At 25.2% G+C, this 19021-nt stretch overlaps 1 protein-coding gene across 2 annotated transcripts in view; it reads left to right on the top strand.

Moving 5' to 3' along the window:
• The window catches only part of LOC126907941 (uncharacterized), a 29316-nt gene extending 10852 nt beyond the window's left edge, over positions 1-18464 (top strand). Inside the window, exons 1-2 of one of the 2 annotated variants that reach the window (XM_050689663.1) lie at positions 13703-14584; positions 17369-18464. In XM_050689663.1, the coding sequence (XP_050545620.1) occupies positions 13752-14584; positions 17369-18206 (1671 nt within the window). In that variant the 5' untranslated portion in view covers positions 13703-13751 and the 3' untranslated portion in view covers positions 18207-18464. Of the gene's footprint in view, positions 1-13702; positions 14585-17368 lie in introns of those variants that run through there. The other variant, XM_050689665.1, reaches the window with a different exon arrangement.
• The last annotated feature ends 557 nt before the right edge of the window (positions 18465-19021 follow it).

Raw genomic sequence — 19021 nt, 5'->3', positions numbered from 1 at the left:
GTCTTCACGAGGATATTTTTTATAAATAGCAATATTATAATTTTTCAAAATATTATCCAAGTCATCACCAACAACACTTCTTATTTCAGAACTATTTATGCCTGGAACAAAATTATTTGTATTTACTTGGGACCAATTAGCTTGGAACCTTTTAAATAGTGGGATATCAGGCCCAGAAATTGAAAATTTAGATTTCCCAAATACAGCTGCTAATACTATTTCTGAAACGTGATGTCGGCAGCCAAAATATAATAAATCCCTTTCTAATTTTTGTTCCAATAACATGCATGCTCCTTTTATCCTGCCAGTATTTGACGCTGTAGTATCAAATCCAATTGCTTGGACATTTTTTATTAAGTTCCAACTTTCCAACGTATCATATACAGCTGATGCCATTTCAAGTCCGGTAGCAGCAGGTATTTCTGGAACACCTAAAAGTTGTTCAGTACCAGCACCTGTAGCAATTACAGCCAATCTTTCGACTGATTTGCCACTTATATCATGTAGTAATTTAGTGTCCCAATGGATTGTTACTATTTTGTCATTAAGCTGAGAAAATTTTTCTTTAATTCTTATGTAATTTTTTTTTCGAAATTGTTCCCGTTGTTTTGAAATTGATGCCCGATTTAAAACATAAGACGATGGATCTAGAGATACAGCATCCAAAAAAGCCATAGTTAAATGTATACAATCTCGCCCACTAACGTTACATCTATCTAAAGCTGCAGATAGTCGAGAGGTTAATAATTCTTTGCGGGGCCTTTTTGTGGGATTTTCATAGATTTTTATTTCTTGTTCTTGAACTATTTCTTCTTCGATGCAATCAATTTGCGAATCAGATGAACAATTCTCAGAATCGGCAACATCAAACTCCGCTAAAATATTACAATACAATAGTATAATAATTTTTGTCCTTTTATAAAAGCTTATATTTTTATTAATATGACTTAAATATAAAATTTGTAAGTCAAGAACTGTAATCGATTGGATAGAATGATACATCATACCCTCACTGTTCACGGTTCAATACTCTTAAAAATAAATGGTTTTTTTTTAATATTAGTACTTTTGATGGCCATACCTGAAGTAGAAGGAATGCCAATGTCTGCAGATTTGCGTTTTCTTTCGTTTTCTTTTTCTATCCTTAGCTGTCGTGTTTTTTCCAATAGTTCTTCTTTTTTATCAATACCTACCATACAGCCTGTTCGTCCTTTTTCGCGCTGTTTGATTAAAAATTGCTTATCCTCATCGTACTTAATAAGTATTAATGCATCTCTATGTGCTATATCGAACAAATCATTTAAAGAATCGCTAAATTCAGTTCGCTGTTTATTCAAACTTTCACTTGTTCTATTAATAGTTTTGGAGAGTGATTGCCACACTTCATAAAGTTTTTGTAGTTTTAATTTACATTTATGTAGTTCTTGTGTAGGAATTTTTGCTTTTTTCCAGTATATAACACATTCTTCAATAACCAATGATGCACTGACATTAAAGTTAAGCTTGGCAATTCGCATATTATAAAATAAAACACGTAAACAGTCACCATTTGAAGGTAATTTACTTCCGGTTATTTGGTGTTTAAAAAATCCAACAAGAAAAATTTTTTGGCGAAGTAACGACATACTTAACACAATTAAAAAATTGATACTTATTATAATATAAAAAAAAGACAATCGCTAGTAGAGATAAAAAGTTCAGAAACTACAAAAATATTGTGTTATCACGTCCTATAACTCTGTTAATGATAGTACTTTGTCATTCTAAGATATTTTTTTTTTGTTATTGTACTTAGAAAAATTATCAGTAAACAGGTTTATTAAACGGAATCCAGAAATCATGGCACAGTATGATATAAATAGCACAAAATAGTTCACGTTATAAAAATTAGAACATATCGATAAAATATTTTTATTATATTTATCAATACTTCAAAAACTATCAGTTTTAAGGGAAATTATCTAATAACATTTTTTATTTAAAATATCATTTTAAACAAATTTTATGTTTAAAATTTTTTTTGTAATGCGAAAATTAAACCAGATAATTACAAAAAACCAAATAGTTGGAAGTTTTCATAAATCACGAGTATTGTCGAGTTTTATTATTTTAACCAAAAAGTATTAAATAAACGCGAAATTGTAAGAAGATCTTTTTTATAGAAAATTACAATAGCTAAAATATTATATATTATAATATTTTTCGTAAAACAAAGTCTGTAGTCTAAAAATGTAAAACACTGAAATTTTTCATATTTTTCCAAAACTTTGAGCTTTATGTGCGCCCAGTTAATCAAGTAGTATAAAGCTCAAATTTTTTAGAGATTATCTTTAAACATAAAGGAACAAATTTACGCCCGGCGCTCCTGAAGTTTCGTACAAAAATTTTCCTTCATATGTAAATAGCGGCCACCCTAATATATATATATATGTATAATTTTATTTTATTTCAGAAAACAAACCAGAGTTTGTGGGTGAAAATGAAAATTACAAAATTAAATGTCTCATTAAAACATTAGAAAAAAAAAATCCAAATAAAAAAGAAGATGAAGTTATATAAAAAATTTTAGACCTTTACGAAAGTGATAAATAATCATTTTTTTAATATGTAGTCTTTCCAACTAATATTCCAAAAATATTAGTGTAACATTTACTTTGCCACATTTAAATATTTTGCATATCCCAGAAAACATTTAATAATTAATATTACATAAAAGTTAATTCTACTTGAAATGAAAAGAAACTTTATTGAATGGGATTAGTTGGTAACATATTTATCTCGTCTTTTAAATACGGCTTTGCATAATTATATTTACACACACCAATTTTTACGTAATATAAATATTTTTTCTATCTTATCTATCTCTTATCTTTTTTTTTTTTGTTAGGTTATTTATTGAAAAAGTATTTTTCAATAAATAATATAAGTTGTTTAAACATTTTTTATGTTTTTTTTTTTATTAATAACACAAGTCTACGAAAAATATTTTATTATCTATTATATATAAATTAATTATGAATGTAATTTTGTTTTTACTTATTTAATTATACTTCTTCAATAAAAAAATATAATAATAAAAAAATACACATAGTAATAAATTAAAATTTTATATATACACAAGTTTAATTAATTAAAAATATAATGCAACGTCCAACAAACTACCACGACTCTTAAGTTAAGAAATTAAAATAAAGCCAATATAAGCAACCACAAAAGTAAATACGAATATTAAATTGCTTACTGCAACCTGCATGACTCCCTATATTATTATTATTTTTTCTTACTTTATACGTATATCAGTATTTTCCAAAAGTATTTTTTTTGTTAATTTAATAAACGGCTAGGTGTCATTTATTTGATTTAAACACTTATATCGCCAACTTCATTTATTCTACACCATACTGTTACATGCTTTATTCCTTAAAATTTCACATGACAAAAATGGAATAGAAATAATGCAAGTAACGAATATTCCGTTCAATTATTCACTCTTTTTTTTTTTTTGTATATTACAGAAGCACCCGAGAAAGTTTTGTGGTACCCATATTTAAAAGCAAAGAAAACATACAGGAATGTAAAAATTATAGAGGCATAAAACTTTTANCTCTCCGTTAATCACACACACTACAGTTGGATTTAATTACCCGCAATTACCATGCATCATGTGTTTTTTTATATATTCGTGTAATTTCGGCTGAGTTTGAATATCCGGCAATTCGGCACAAACTACTTTATCCATATCAAATGGTCCATTAAATTTATATTGTTCATTTAAGGAAATAAAAGTTTGAGCATGGGCAAACATCTTTTTTGAAACTCTACAGTGTATATAATTGCTTCAACTTTACTGAATATTCCTTTTTTAACAATGGCATCAATCAAATGTTTCAAATTTATTTTGAAAACTCGCACAATAATATCAGGCCGGAAACGAGCTGCCTCATAACCAATATTTGAAACAATTTCTGGCCATTGAGGATTACATATCATTGTAACAAATAATGATAGGTTTCCATAATGTTGAACAATAGAAATTGCATCCAAATAATTTTGATACATATTTCGTGGTAAACCATTAAAAGAAGATGACAAAATTATTCTTCGACCAATTTGACCGCCATCATTGGAATTTATTTGTAAATATTCAGTCGTATTATTATAGAATTCTGTACGTAAACTTGCTTGATTGCTTTAAAAAAATTCAATCGCGTACCTATTATGCATATGTTCATGTCAACCACCCATTGCAAATACAGTTTCTGTAATTGATGCAAAAGACTGAATTCATCTTTTATTGCCAGCCTGTAACATGTGAATTGTAGCATTGTTACTTTTATGCCATTCTGTATCTCCATTGGGAACAGTAGCGGATAAGCTAATGGATCTAAGGACGAATCCAAAACTGAAATTTTGATAATCAGTCAATTACATTTCGGAAAAGCAACCATGTTACGTTCAAATAGTGGATAACCATTCGTAGTGCTGAAAATCACAGCTACATTTGTAGCAATTGCATCATTAATTCGTCCTGGATGAATTCTGTCAATATCTGATTGCTGATGGACTTTAATGACCATGTAAATTTCTGTTTCCTCATTTTCATAAATATTATATGACACGGCACCGCCTTTTGCTCTAGGCTGGCGCNAAATAAAATTGATGTAAAATAAAAAGTTAAACTTATTTAATTCACCAGTTTAAAATTTTTTGTTTTTTTTTAAAGTCGCGAAAATAGCTTTGAAATTTTAACTAGCTTAAATTGCTATTTTTTTCAGTCAACGGAAGAGACGTAGGGTTGTCGAGTCGAGTCTTACGCGCTTGGGGTTTAAGGTTCCAAACCGCGTATGGCAAGGAATTTTTTGCATTTTTTTCTTAATGCTTTTTAAGTTAGAATAAATTTTCAACTCCTTTGATTTTAATTTCATATAGATTCAATAACATCAATAAAGATCAAGGATCCCATCGTTGTAGTCGCACCTTGCGAGAAGAAATTTCTTATTCATATTAAAATTATTTTATTATATTTTAGGTTTTAGCTTCGATGCAAAGCTGAGAAGGTCTTTTTTGTGACTATTATTTATTTTCTCTGCTCTAACTTGACCTACATTTTTCATCGAAACATCAAATTATTACAATTCGTATTCAGTTCAAGATATTACCCTCAAAAATTGAAAAAAATTCTAATCTATCAATAAAATAGTTACTTGTCCCATGTTCTCCATACAGATAAATAAAATCATTCATTTCTAATGTTTAGAAAGTATTAATTGATGAATCAAATTTGATATGATAGGTTTCAACTACAAAATTAAATCATTTTACTTTGTAATTTCATAATACATTTACTCTATTTGTGTGTGTACTACTAGATTATAATATTCCAATTTTTTTGGTAGCATGTTTCTATATAAATCATTTTTAAAAAAAAAATGTTGTTAGTTTCTCCAGAATTAATAATGGATTTTTACAATGGTAATCAAATTTTATAATACGCTCAATTGAGTAAATTTTTTTAACAATTTTGTTTTGATTGATTCTTTTAGTTAAAGTAAATCATTAAAATTAATTAGCTTCTGAATATTTTAATTTTAGAATCTTTTTAAACACTAAAAGTTACTAGGAAATCATTACTATTATTTCAGTTAACTATTACGATTAAAATTCAAAAAAATAATGAACTTTTCTGATAATTTTGCTATAAATAGTAATTATAAAATTTTCTGACTGCATATGAATATTAACAATATAATTTTTTTTATTCTCATAATTTTTTTATTTATTGATGTCTATTTCAAACTTGCAAAATTGAGCTAAAAGTAATTGTAATAAATTAATTTTTTTTTTACTATAAATATTCACAAAAATCAACTTTTAAGGGTTAACAAAATAGGTTAAATATGTCATTTTCCTTATTTTTAACATATTAATAATTAAAGTGAGTATTAATTTTAAATAATCTTTTTTTGATCTTAATTATTTTATTTTCAAATGTAAATACTTTTTTTTTAATAAGAAGTAATAATTATTCATAAAATAAGTAATAAAAATTCAAAAAAATAATGAACTTTTCTGATAATTTTGCTATAAATAGTAATTATAAAATTTCCTGTCTGCATATTAAATTTAACAATACAATTTTTTTAATTCTCATAAAATTTTCTATTTAATGATGTCAATTTCAAACTTACCAGTTGAGCTAAAAAGTATGGTAAAATAAATAATTTTTTTTTTAATATAAACATTTACAAAAATCAACTTTAAACGATTAAATAAATATGTTAAATATGTTATTTTCCTTATTTTTAACATATTAATAATCAAAATCAGTATTAATTTAAAACAATTTTTTTTTATTCTTAATTATTTTTTTTTTTTCATATGTAAATACATTTTTTCTGCATTAGATCGATGCAAGATATCTGACCACAATGCTGTGCATTTAATTATTTCTACTGCTGAAGCATTGGGTAATAACGTATCAAAGTTAATATTCAACCGATCAACTATTCGACGGTAAAGATTATTTTTTAGTGAGAAAAAGGTAAATGAAATAAAAAAAAATTAAATTTCTGGATAAAAATAGTCTTGTCTTGCATTGGGATGGAAAACTACTTCCAGGCATTATAAATAGAGCTAAAGTTTATCGATTGCCAATCTTGATATCTTTTGAGGGAGTAAGTCAATTACTTGGGTTCCCAAAAATTGAGATTGATTCTGGCGAGAATCAGGTAAATGAAATTTTTGATTTATTACAAGTTTGGGATGTAAAAAATAAAATACAGGCCTTGTGTTGTGACACAACAGCTTTTAATATAGATCGCTTCAATGACGCTTGTATATTGCTTAAACAACTCTTAGAGCGTAATGTGTTGTATTTACCATGTCGTAGACATATTTAGGAATTAGTACTGAAAAATGTTTTGGAGGTTAAACTTAATTTATGTACAACTGGTCCAGATGTATCAATTTTTAAAAATTTAAAGAATGTTTGATTAGTCTAGATTTGTTGGATTTTGATATTGGTATCAACGATATAATTATAAAAAATGCAGTTAAACACACAAAAAATAATATAAAAAAAATTTTAATTAGAAACATTAATAATTCAACAATGTAGAAATTACTACAAAGAATTTATGTGTTATTTTTATGGGTGAAACACCCCGTAATGGTGTAAAATTTCACTACCCTAGTGTTTTTTATCATGCTTGATGGATGTCTAAAGCAATTTATTCGTTAAAAATATACATGTTCAGAAAACAGCTTAAAATACAAGAAGAACATGCATTTCATAATATTTGTGTATTTTTGGTAAAAGTTTATGTCAAGGCTTGGTTTAAGGGATCTATTGCCATACAATCAGCATTTAATGATTTATGTTTCTTAAAAGTTTTAATTAATTATCCTGATTCTTTTATATCTAAAGCTGCAACACAGAAATTTACCGGACAGTGTACAGATATTAAACCAAAAGTGGTTGAAGCATCAAGAGAGACATCACAAAAACAAGATAAAAAAAATTACAATAAACCTAAATGATACTAAACAATTTAAAAAAAAAGAACTTGATAGATTTTTATTTATAAGTTTTCTTTATTACCTCGCCAGAAAACACGTAAAACAATTTTATTTTTCTACAAAACTAATAGAAAATTAAATTTCAAATAACTTTTACATGAAAATTTTTTTTATAACTTGAACGGTTCATCGTATATATTTAAATTGCCGAAATATATGAATTTTACTGGTAAACATAATATTTATGGAACTTTTGACTTTTAGGAGGTAAATATTTGACTTATGAGTTTTTTGCTAATAACCTTTTTTAAGTAAAATATTTATATGTATAATTTCATTATTATAAACTTTTACGTAAAAATCATATATTTTGAGATAAAGCACAATAACTGAAAAACTACCCTTTTGATCGAATTTTCAACCCTCTTGCAGCACATGTTAACGTCAACCTATCGGGACCAAATTTTGCACAGTTTATTTTTACACGTACTAGAACAATTTTTTGGTGCGCGTAAAACGAATTTTGAAAATTTGTATTTTAAGGACCACCATAATAAATATACAACTACTTTATTATTTTTATTATATCACTGTAAAAATTACAATATTATTATATTATATTATTGAATATCAATTTCATACTAAATTTAATTACTATAATTATTATTCAAATATTATAATTATAAATCGGGATAAAACTAAGAGAATAAGAGTTATGGTTGCTTTTGATATGATCTATTAATTTTTTTAAAAATTAAACACTATCTACAGTTTTGCATCAAAGCGTTTCTTGTGATAGTGATTTTAAATACTGTCAGATATCATATATACTTGTCCCAAATATGCCACGTCCATACTTTGACGTGACCCCTTTGTGCTACTGTTTTTTTTTAATTATCTATGTTATTAATCCTAAAGTATAAAAAGCTCGTAAAAATTTATGATAGTCATACTCTTTACATATTAATAAAATTTTAATAGATATGTTGAAATATTTAAAAAAATCTTTAACGAATTTATTTTTTTATTTATTTTATAATAATTCAACAAATAAATAATAATTTTAATACAAATTCTATAATTTAAAAATATTTAACTACTTAATTTGGTATTAAAATAATGTTTCATCATCACTATTTGAATGTATTTATTTCTTTATGTATTTATTAATAATCAATTTATATTTTTTAATTTAGATTCATACCTCCAATAGATCCAAATACAAATCAAAATGATGGAATTGAAGCTCTGAACATTATTCGTAAAGAATCTGGTTGGGAAAAAATGAACCACATAAGTATAATTTATTTTGGTAAAAAATTCAGTGTAGATCAAATAATAAATGATGAAGTTAGTATGATAAATTTTCGAATAAAAAGAGAACATGTATCACAGTTATTAAGATGCAGATTCACAGAAATAATGAAAAACTATCGTACATTATTATCTGCTATGTTATATGTATGTGATAAATATGCATATAACTATTATNTTATCTGCTATGATCTATATATGTGATAAATATGCATATAACTATTACCATAATTGTTTGTCTAAATTATTTAGCTCATTTGTTAAATCGAAAAAAATGCTTGAAGATTTGTATGAAGCTTTAGTTACTTTAAATAAATCATCAATATGGTGTGTGAATTATAACTCTAAATCAAGTCTACATAAAGTTTTTGAATGGGTTGCAGGATATCTCAGTTTTTTCAAGAAGAATGATTTTTCTCTAAATAATATCGATGATAATAAAATCGAAATCCTTGAACAACTTCTAGTAATTTTTAAAAACAATTTTATATCCTTCAATTCTCAGTTATCGAACGAAATTAGCCATTATGATGAACGGTGTCATATAGATGAAAAATTTAAAAATGTTCAGTATTATGTAAACCATTTTAGGAATCCAGGAAATATATCAATTAATTTAAATCTTGAGTTTTTAATCCAAATTATGCTAAACGCATGTAATTTTTTTGATAGTTTTTGTGAAAATACGAGTAAATCTTGTTATGAAGATCTGGGTTTTGAAAAAATTTCACACTGCAAAAACAAAAAATTAGACAGAAAACTTCTATAGCTTATGTTTATTTCATTACGATCACAACTTGCACAATGATCTTAGACATTGTGATTGTTTTACTTTCGGACATAAATATATTGTTTCCGGAATATTTTATTTATATACAATTAACACTGTATAATTTTATTAAGCAATATAACCTTCAGTAATTATAATAATGTACTGTAATTATTGACTTAATTAAAAAACTATCTAATACTACATCATATATTATAAGTGTTTTGTATTTTGTATCTATTATATTTTTGCTATTTATTTCTCTAGTGAATATACTTTTTTTCATTTTACTATACAGGATGATCGAAATCTAGTAAGACACTTATTTTTTCAAAATCTATTGAAATTTTAAATTTTTTGTAAAAAGAAAAAATATTAAGTTTATAAAACTCTACAATAATATGAAGTTAAATAATTTTTTTTTTTATCCCTTTAAGGATAAAAATACTTATTTATAATTTTTTTAAATGGAAACCACTATTTTTGATTTGATTATATGATAGAAAAAAAAAATTACGAATAATTTTGTTCTTATAATTTTTTTTATCCGATCAACCGATTACGTTTTATAATTGTTTAAAGATTTTGACTTCTTGAAAAAATATTGTTATTTATTACGTTTCATAATGTTTGTGGCAATGCAACCGGTATTTTTGTTAGATCCTTTAGTCTTACAAAACCATAGACTTAGCTATTAATAATACACCGAAAACCCGGTTTGGATCTATTTTGTTATCACTCATTTAGTGCGTAGTAAATTTTTATAGCTAATTTATCTGTCATAACTTGATCAATAAAATTTGGTTTAGGCAACAATAAATAAAAATAATGACTTCTGTATTTAATACAGTAGAATAAAAATAGAAATTTAAACTAATATCACATAACTTTAACAAGCTTCTACGGACGAATGGTTTATCGGATAAAAAAAATTATAAGAACAAAATTGTTTGTAATTTTTTTTTCAATCATATTATAAGTTAAAAATAAGGGTTCCCATTTAAGAAAATTATAAATAAGCGTTTTTATCCTTGAAGGGACGAAAAAAATAATGATTTGACTACATATTAATGTAGAAATTTTTGAACTTGATATTTTTTATCTTTAAAATAAATTTAAAATTATCAATAGTTTTTGAGAAAATGAGTGTCTTACCAGATTTTAATCACCATGTATTTAGTATGATAAGCAATTTTATAAAGCAAGATAATATTTTATGCAGACTTAATATAACTAAATAATATTATTATTTAGTTATATTATTATTCTACGGGGAATTCGTCTATCTCAATCTACATAAATTCTTTTAAAATAAAAGTCAATGAAGGAGTAATTTTGGCGATTGGCCGAAAAAATTCCCAACCAATTGTTTTTATTATTTTTAAAGTTGAATAAAGATATGTTTAATGACATACTAAACGTCCTCATCGATTGGAATTGAGATTTTTTATTTTTCTCAAAAAATATTTATTTTACAAAAAAAAGTTTCGTTCAAAAGTTGTTTAGAAAAGAATTTTAAAGAAAAAAGATTTCTTATATTTTTTCATATAAACAAATATATTTCGAGTTACATTACATTTAATATGAGTCTTCTTCTTCTTTCTCGCCTTAATCCCAACTACTTGGGGTCGGGCACCCTTATCCCAAACCTCCACTTGACACAATCTTCCACATCATCTACGCTGACATCAACTGTCCTCAAATCGCATTCAATAGCATCCCTTCATCTCTTTATTGATCATCCTCTACCTCTTCTTTCTTCAACATTCATTTTTGTAACTGTTCTTATAGCTTCCGATTATTCACTCCTCATAACATGAACAAACCATCTAAGTCTATGATATCTGATCTTATCCACGATTGACGCTACTAGTCACTCCACTCATCCATCTAAGCATTCTCATCTATACTACACTCATTCATTGCTTTACTTTCTTATGAAAAAATAAGTAGGTTTAAAATGATTATTTTCAACATTTTAAAAATTATAATCAATAATAATTGAAAAACAATTAATTATAAAAATTATATATTATATTTTTTAATCTAAAAACTACTAATCTGGATATAATTAAGGAAATAGAAGTTAATGTTGCTTTTGTAATTATCAACCAATTTCTTAAATTTGAACACTATCGATATATTTACATCGAAACGTTTATTAGATAGTGATTTTAATTTCTGTCAGATATCATTTATACTTGTTCCAACTATGCCACATCCACACTGTGCCGCGACATCACTGTGCTTAAATTTTTTTAGCTTCGATGATGTTTTTTTTTTTTGTCTATTACCACTTTTTTCAGCTCTCACCAAACTTATTTCTTTCAATAGACATAATATAAGACATTACCTTCAAAAATTAAAAAAATTTCCTTCGTTCCCCGTAAATGGGGAAATGGTTTTCCGGAAACCTCCAAAAAATTTACAAATTTTCAATTATTTTTTCTTAAAACCGTCATAACTTTTTCAAAAATGACTAAATCAATATAATTGTTTTTATAGATACTTGATGTCTTTATCTATTATTTGGTATATATTTTTTATAAATCAACAGCTTTACCTGCCCACGAGGGGTTTTAAAATGACAACTTTTTCAGAAAAATTTAACTTTTTTAACTTAACTTTGAAAATGTTCCGGAAGATCTGACACTTTTGTATATATCTTAAATTAAATCTTATGTAATACACTTTATTATGGAAAAAAAAATGTCGGACTTTAGTTTGTCTTCACGGTGAAAATGGCTACTGAATGCTATTTTTGTGTCAAAATAATCAATTTTATTTTTTGTGTGAAAATTCTCGATTTTATTTTTTTAACTTTTAAATTTATAATGCTATAACTTATTGAAAATTGTATAGATGAACACAATTTTTTTATGAGAAATAATATTTAAATCCCTTTTTCATTCAACATACTTTATCTTAATCAGGACATTATTAATAAGGAAATTGCAAATTATGTAGCTTTTGGAATACTCCACCAATTTTTTAAATTTAAACATAAAGTCTGACACTTTTATATATATCTTAAATTAATGCTAATGTAATATTTTTTAATTTAAAAAAAAAAATTTGACCTCTGGACTTGTCTTCACGGCGAAAATCGCTACCGAATGCTATTTTCGTGTGAAAATTCTCGAATATTTTTTACATTTTTAACTTTATAATGCTATAACTTATTGAAAAATGTATTGATCCACATAATTTTTTTCTGAGAAATAATATTTTTTAATAAACCCTTTTACGTTCGACATACATAGTTTATCTTAATCGAGATATTAATAAGGAACCAGCAGATCATGTAGCTTTTGGAATAATACACCAATTTTTTTTAAATTTAACGATATCTAAAGATTTGCATCGAACTATTTTTTTGATAGTAATTTTAATCACTGTCAGATATCATAATACTTAATCCAACAATGCACGTCTCCACTATTCTATGAACCTCCTGTGCTTGGTTTTTTTTATAATAGAAATAAATGTCAATTAATATTTTAAACTTCAAACATTTAAAAAATTACTTTAATCTACTATAATATTTATATAATGGAAAATATTTATTATGAGCTTTTCTTCCTGGGTAGCTAGTCTTAAATAAGTATCTTTATAAGAGATAATATTTTATTGAGAGATTGACATCAATATTTTTTAAAATATCCTCTAGACAGGTGTTTTGACCAGGCTCAAAAATATTTATATCTACGTAAGGATCTTATCAATGTGGGTTTTTTTTTATTAAAACCACTATGTTTTTCTAACAATTTTAAAAATTAAATATGTATTTTAAATAAATTATTTTTATCAGTTATTATTAGGTCTCATCATATTAAAGAGTATAGTATAGTACAAAATATTTTTGTAAGTAACTGATGTTATTATCTCAGTATTTTAAAGAGAAAATCTATCAATATAGGTGATAATAGAACCTATACATCCTATAAAAAATTATTTAAAAATGAATTACAATGAAGCACTATACTTTATTTAAACATATTTTTACTGACGTAGAAAAAAGATTTATATTATTTACATATATTTTTTATTAAAAAAGTGATATTAAATAATAAAAAAGACATTTACTTATGTTCAAAAAAATCTACCTAACTTTTAAACGAGAAATTTTTCATATTAGAATTTTATTACAATGAATTTTTTTTCGTTTATTTTAATATTTATTGTCGTTTTCGTTTTGCAACCAGACAAAAGAGTTCATTGCGAAACTTATCATGCTATGTATGAAAATTATATCGAAAGGGTGGTAAGTCACATTTATTTAAAAATTATATCGTATCGAAAACAAGATTCAAATAATGATATGGATATAGACAAAGCTTTCCAACCAAATTCTAAAATGTTGAATTTCAGACAAAAATATTGTTATATAATAGATATTATTAATTTCAAGTACCTTCAAATACTAAGAAAATTCCTTAGTGTAATAAGACTTGTCCTCAATAAATGCCAGCAATTTTATCAAAAAAATGTATTGAATATTTTTATTCCTTATGTACGAACACTTGAAGCAGTTGTAAAAAATTCCAAAACTATGATTGAAAATCTACACAATGCTATGATGTTTTTAAGCTATATAGATACAAGATTTTTGTTTTCTGAAGGTTTCATACCTCATCCTATAATTGATGCAATCAATTTTATACATCCATTCGTCTTAGAAATAAGTTTGGAAACTAACTCTTTTGATCTCAACAAATCACCTTATGAAATCTCTGAAATGAAACTTGAGAATTTGACAGTATTTCAAACAGACGCATCCGAAAAAGTAGAATTTTTTTTTCAAAATTGTAACTCTATGGACATTTTTCTAACAAAAGATTTAAAAAATATTAAAATTGCGGAATTACCTAATGACTTATTGTCTGCAAGAAAAGAGATAATGAATAAGTTTTTCGACGAAATTATTGAAGTTTGGTACATAAACATAGGATTTGAAGAATTTCTCAACCCTAAAACAGCAGAGTAAGAATTATTACATTTAAAATTATTTTGTAAAGTATATTATAGGTAATATTTCAAAAGGTTTTTTAATAAATAAATATTTGAAAAAATAAAATTATTTCCTTATGAAGAATATATATATTAATTGTTATCTAAATATACCACACTAATAAAGTATGATGGCGTTAGGTACACACTAATTGGGGTGACGCTTATTTATAAAATTAAACAAGAAATCAGGGTAATTGATGCGAACAGGTCACCGTCATACCATATTTGTTTTGTTTTTATCACGACAGGTATGCCACTGATACCCTGCAATAAGTTTTTTTATTCTGCAACCATCTAGTGGACCGGATATTCCGTATTCATAATACGCCGCAATCTTTAATGTGTTTTTTCCTCTAAAACCCCACATTCGTATCGGTACGGCAACACTGTTGTTTTGACCGGTCCCTTCAACGTATGATATTGAAGGTTTTTCCTTTCTTAATTCAATCGTGCTCGTTTATTCGGCCGTGTTTGAACCATTGAAGTCATTTATTTTCTTTGACCTAAATTCGCGTTGTCGCCACAATTATTGAGTTAGCCATTCACCACGGAATAAACTTTAACGGTGTATTATACGGCCTTCCGTCTACCATTACAGTCTCCTATTGGTTTGACCGACGGGAAGTAGCCGCCTGTTATTATTGGTTTTTTATTTGATGCCAGTGTGATACGCGAGAAGAGTGTACACACGTTCGTTAATGCATTTCTGTCCGGCACACCAGTGGATGTGATTACTATGGGTCTATCGTATTATGTATGTCACTGAAACATCCATCGATTTCCCAGCAACCCGTCAGTGAGTAAATATTAAGAATTCTTTTTATTGTTTGTTTTAAAGGATAAACAGTCCACATATTATATATGTATTAATTAGAATACATAGGGGATATTTTGTTATTTATTTATTAGTAATTTGTTTTAATTTCATTTATCATTTGCTATTGTTTTTGTATGTTATATTTTTCGTAACGGAAAATATTATATTGTTATTTTCATATATGCGTTGTTCTTTTTTTTTCCTTTTTATCGATTATATTGTAAGTCTCAATTTCAAAATTTTATAAATTTTCACTCCTTTCACGAAGGCTAGATCATATTAGTTATTAGTCAACCTAATAGGTTACAAAATCGCAAATTGTCGATACTAAAGTAAAATATAGCCGGCATTGTACAGGTGGTTTATAATATAGTTGGTTTATCGAAAATAAATAAGTACTATTTAGTAATAATTTAATAAACGTTAAATATTTTATTTTTTCAATGAAATATATTCAATCATATTTTATGGTTTGGATAATTTATTTGTTTTTCATATCAAATATTAAATGAGATGAACTGAGATATGGATATAAGAATTTATTTTACAGAAGTCAAAATATAATTTGAATAATAGATTTATACATAATCATTTCCTTCATAAATATATACAGAATGTTTTTTTTATCATAATCCACTCAATTACTTACAGAATAAATATAAATTAAACATTTTTTTTTTGTTATGTTTAGTTTCACAAATAAAATATTGAGCTTCTCTGATAAATTTATTGTAAATAGTGATTATAAAATTTACTGACTGTATATTTTATTTTTTTTTATTTATCCTAAAATTTTCGATTTATTGAAGTCAATTTCAAACTTGCATTTTGAGCAAAAATTTTATGGCCACAATTTCAATCCTTTCAAAAATCAACTTTGAGGACCATAAAAAATAGGTTGAAAATTACATTTTGCACTTATTATTTTTAACATATTAAAGTAAAAATTAGTATCGATTTGTACACTTTATTTTTTTTTTATTTAATTACTCATTTGTCACTAATTAGTAATTATATCAAAAAATAGAAGTGATAGAAAAAGTATAATTATTGATTTGAAAACAACGCAAAAATATGATATAGAAAATTATATTCTTGTTTCTGATGAAAGTACTTTGTAAACCAGTGTGTTTATTCAAAAGTATCAATATTTTTTTTACATCATATTTTATTAAGCTCTTTTAATTTTTATACATACTAGCCTTAGAAATAACGAAATAACGAAATATAAAAACTACTTTAAATTTTTTATTATTTCTCCATATAAATTACAATATTAAATTATTGAACATAAATTTCATACTATATTTAATAACATACTATAAATGACATTTATATAAATAAATACATAATATATTGTACTTTTATAATATTAAAAAACTACTAATCAGATTTAATTAAGGAAATAGAAATTATTGTAGCTTTTGAAATAATTTAGGAGTTTCCTAAAATTAAACACTATCAACAGATTTGTATCGAAGATTTTAATCACTGTCAGATATTATGTTTAATTTTAGCAACTATGGCACATTCATACTTTGCCACAACCTCAATGTGCTACTATTTTTTTTTTTAATTTTGGTCTCGTATATATAAGAATTATTTTTATGCGCAGTAAATGCTAGATGTTAAATTAACTATGTTATTTATGCAAAAGTATGAAAATGCTCGTAGATATTTATGAAAGAAATACTATTAAAGGATTAATACTTTTTTAAATTGACATATTTATATAATTAAAAAAATCTTTACCGAATTTATTTTTTTATTTATTTCCTAATAACTTAACAAATAAACAATAATTTATAAAACAAATTTTATATTTCAATCATATTTAACTACTTAATTTGATATAAAAAAATGTTTCATCGTCACTTTTTAAATAAATTAATTTTTTTATGTATTTATTAATAATCAATATATATTTTTTAATTTAGATTCACACCTCCAATAGATCCAGATACAAATCAAAATGATGGAATTGAAGCTCTGAACATTATTCGTAAAGAATCTGGTTGGGAAAAAATGAACCACATAAGTATAATTTATTTTGGTAAAAAATTCAGTGTAGATCAAATAATAAATGATGAAGTTAGTATGATAAATTTTCGAATAAAAAGAGAACATGTATCACAGTTATTAAGATGCAGATTCACAGAAATAATGAAAAACTATCGTACATTATTATCTGCTATGTTATATGTATGTGATAAATATGCATATAACTATTATCATAATTGTTTGTCTAAATTATTTAGCTCATTTGTTAAATCAAAAAAAATGCTTGAAGATTTGTATGAAGCTTTAGTTACTTTAAATAAATCATCAATATGGAGTGTAAATTATAACTCTAAATCAAGTCTACATAAAGTTTTTGAATGGGTTGCAGAATTTCTCAGTTTGTTGAAGAAAAATGATTTTTCTCTAAAAAATATCGATGATAACAAAATCGAAATTCTTCAACAACTTCTAATAATTTTTAAAAACAATTTTATATCCTTCAATTCTCAGTTATCGAACGAAATTAGCCATTATGATAAACGGTGTCATATAGATGAAAAATTTAAAAATGTTCAGTATTATGTAAACCATTTTAGGAATCCAGGAAATATATCAATTAATTTAAATCTTGAGTTTTTAATCCAAATTATGCTAAACGCATGTAATTTTTTTGATAGTTTTTGTGAAAATACGAGTAAATCTTGTTATGAAGATCTGGGTTTTGAAAAAATTTCACACTGCAAAAACAAAAAATTAGACAGCAGACTTCTTTAGTTTTTGTCTAATTCACTAAGATCTCAACTTACATATTATTCTTTGAATTAACAATTGTTTTAATTCCAGACATATACAGAGTGATTTTTTTATCATAACTCAATTACTTAAAGAATAAATATAATTTAAACATTTTTATTTTTGGTTATCTTTAGTTACATATTTTCCTTGAATTATTAACGGTGTAATACTTTTTAAGTTCATCCTTATGCCTTGTAAGGGTATCAACTTTGTATTTTTAAAAGGAAAAACCTATTTTGAATTCATTAAAATGTTTGATTTTTAATTGAATAATAAATGACATTTGAATTTTTCATATAATTTTATTCGTTTATTAGACATAAACTCTTAAATTTTCAAATGTTTGAGTAGGTATAGATGTATAATATTCAAGGGATTACAAATACAATACAAGAAATTTTTTCCTTATTAAATAGGTGCTAAAATTATCAGAAAATATTGCGTGTTATCGAGTATTGCTATCGTTTTATTTATAATGCCGGACGTAAAGCGGATCGAAAAATAGCGTCTTTAGAGTTCAGTGAATTAAGTCAAGCGAACATAGGACTGATAAAGCATGTACAAAATTATTACTTTTCTTCTGAAATAAAAAATTTAAATCACCCTACGCCTTATCTTTCTTCTAAAAGTCCATTATTTCATCTTAGACCTTACATGGATGAAAATGGTGTTTTACACGTAGGAGGCCGTTTAAAAAATTATCTTTCCATCGATATTTATCAGCGGCATCCGATTATTTTACCACATAAAAGCACATTTACAAGGTTATTGTTTCAATACGAACACGTCAGTCT

Source organism: Daktulosphaira vitifoliae, unplaced genomic scaffold (assembly GCF_025091365.1).
Source record: "Daktulosphaira vitifoliae isolate Bord-2020 unplaced genomic scaffold, ASM2509136v1 Scaffold_5, whole genome shotgun sequence".
Classification (NCBI taxonomy): domain Eukaryota; kingdom Metazoa; phylum Arthropoda; class Insecta; order Hemiptera; family Phylloxeridae; genus Daktulosphaira; species Daktulosphaira vitifoliae.
Note: the sequence above shows the minus strand (reverse complement) of the source record. Positions and strands in the feature narration are given on the sequence as shown.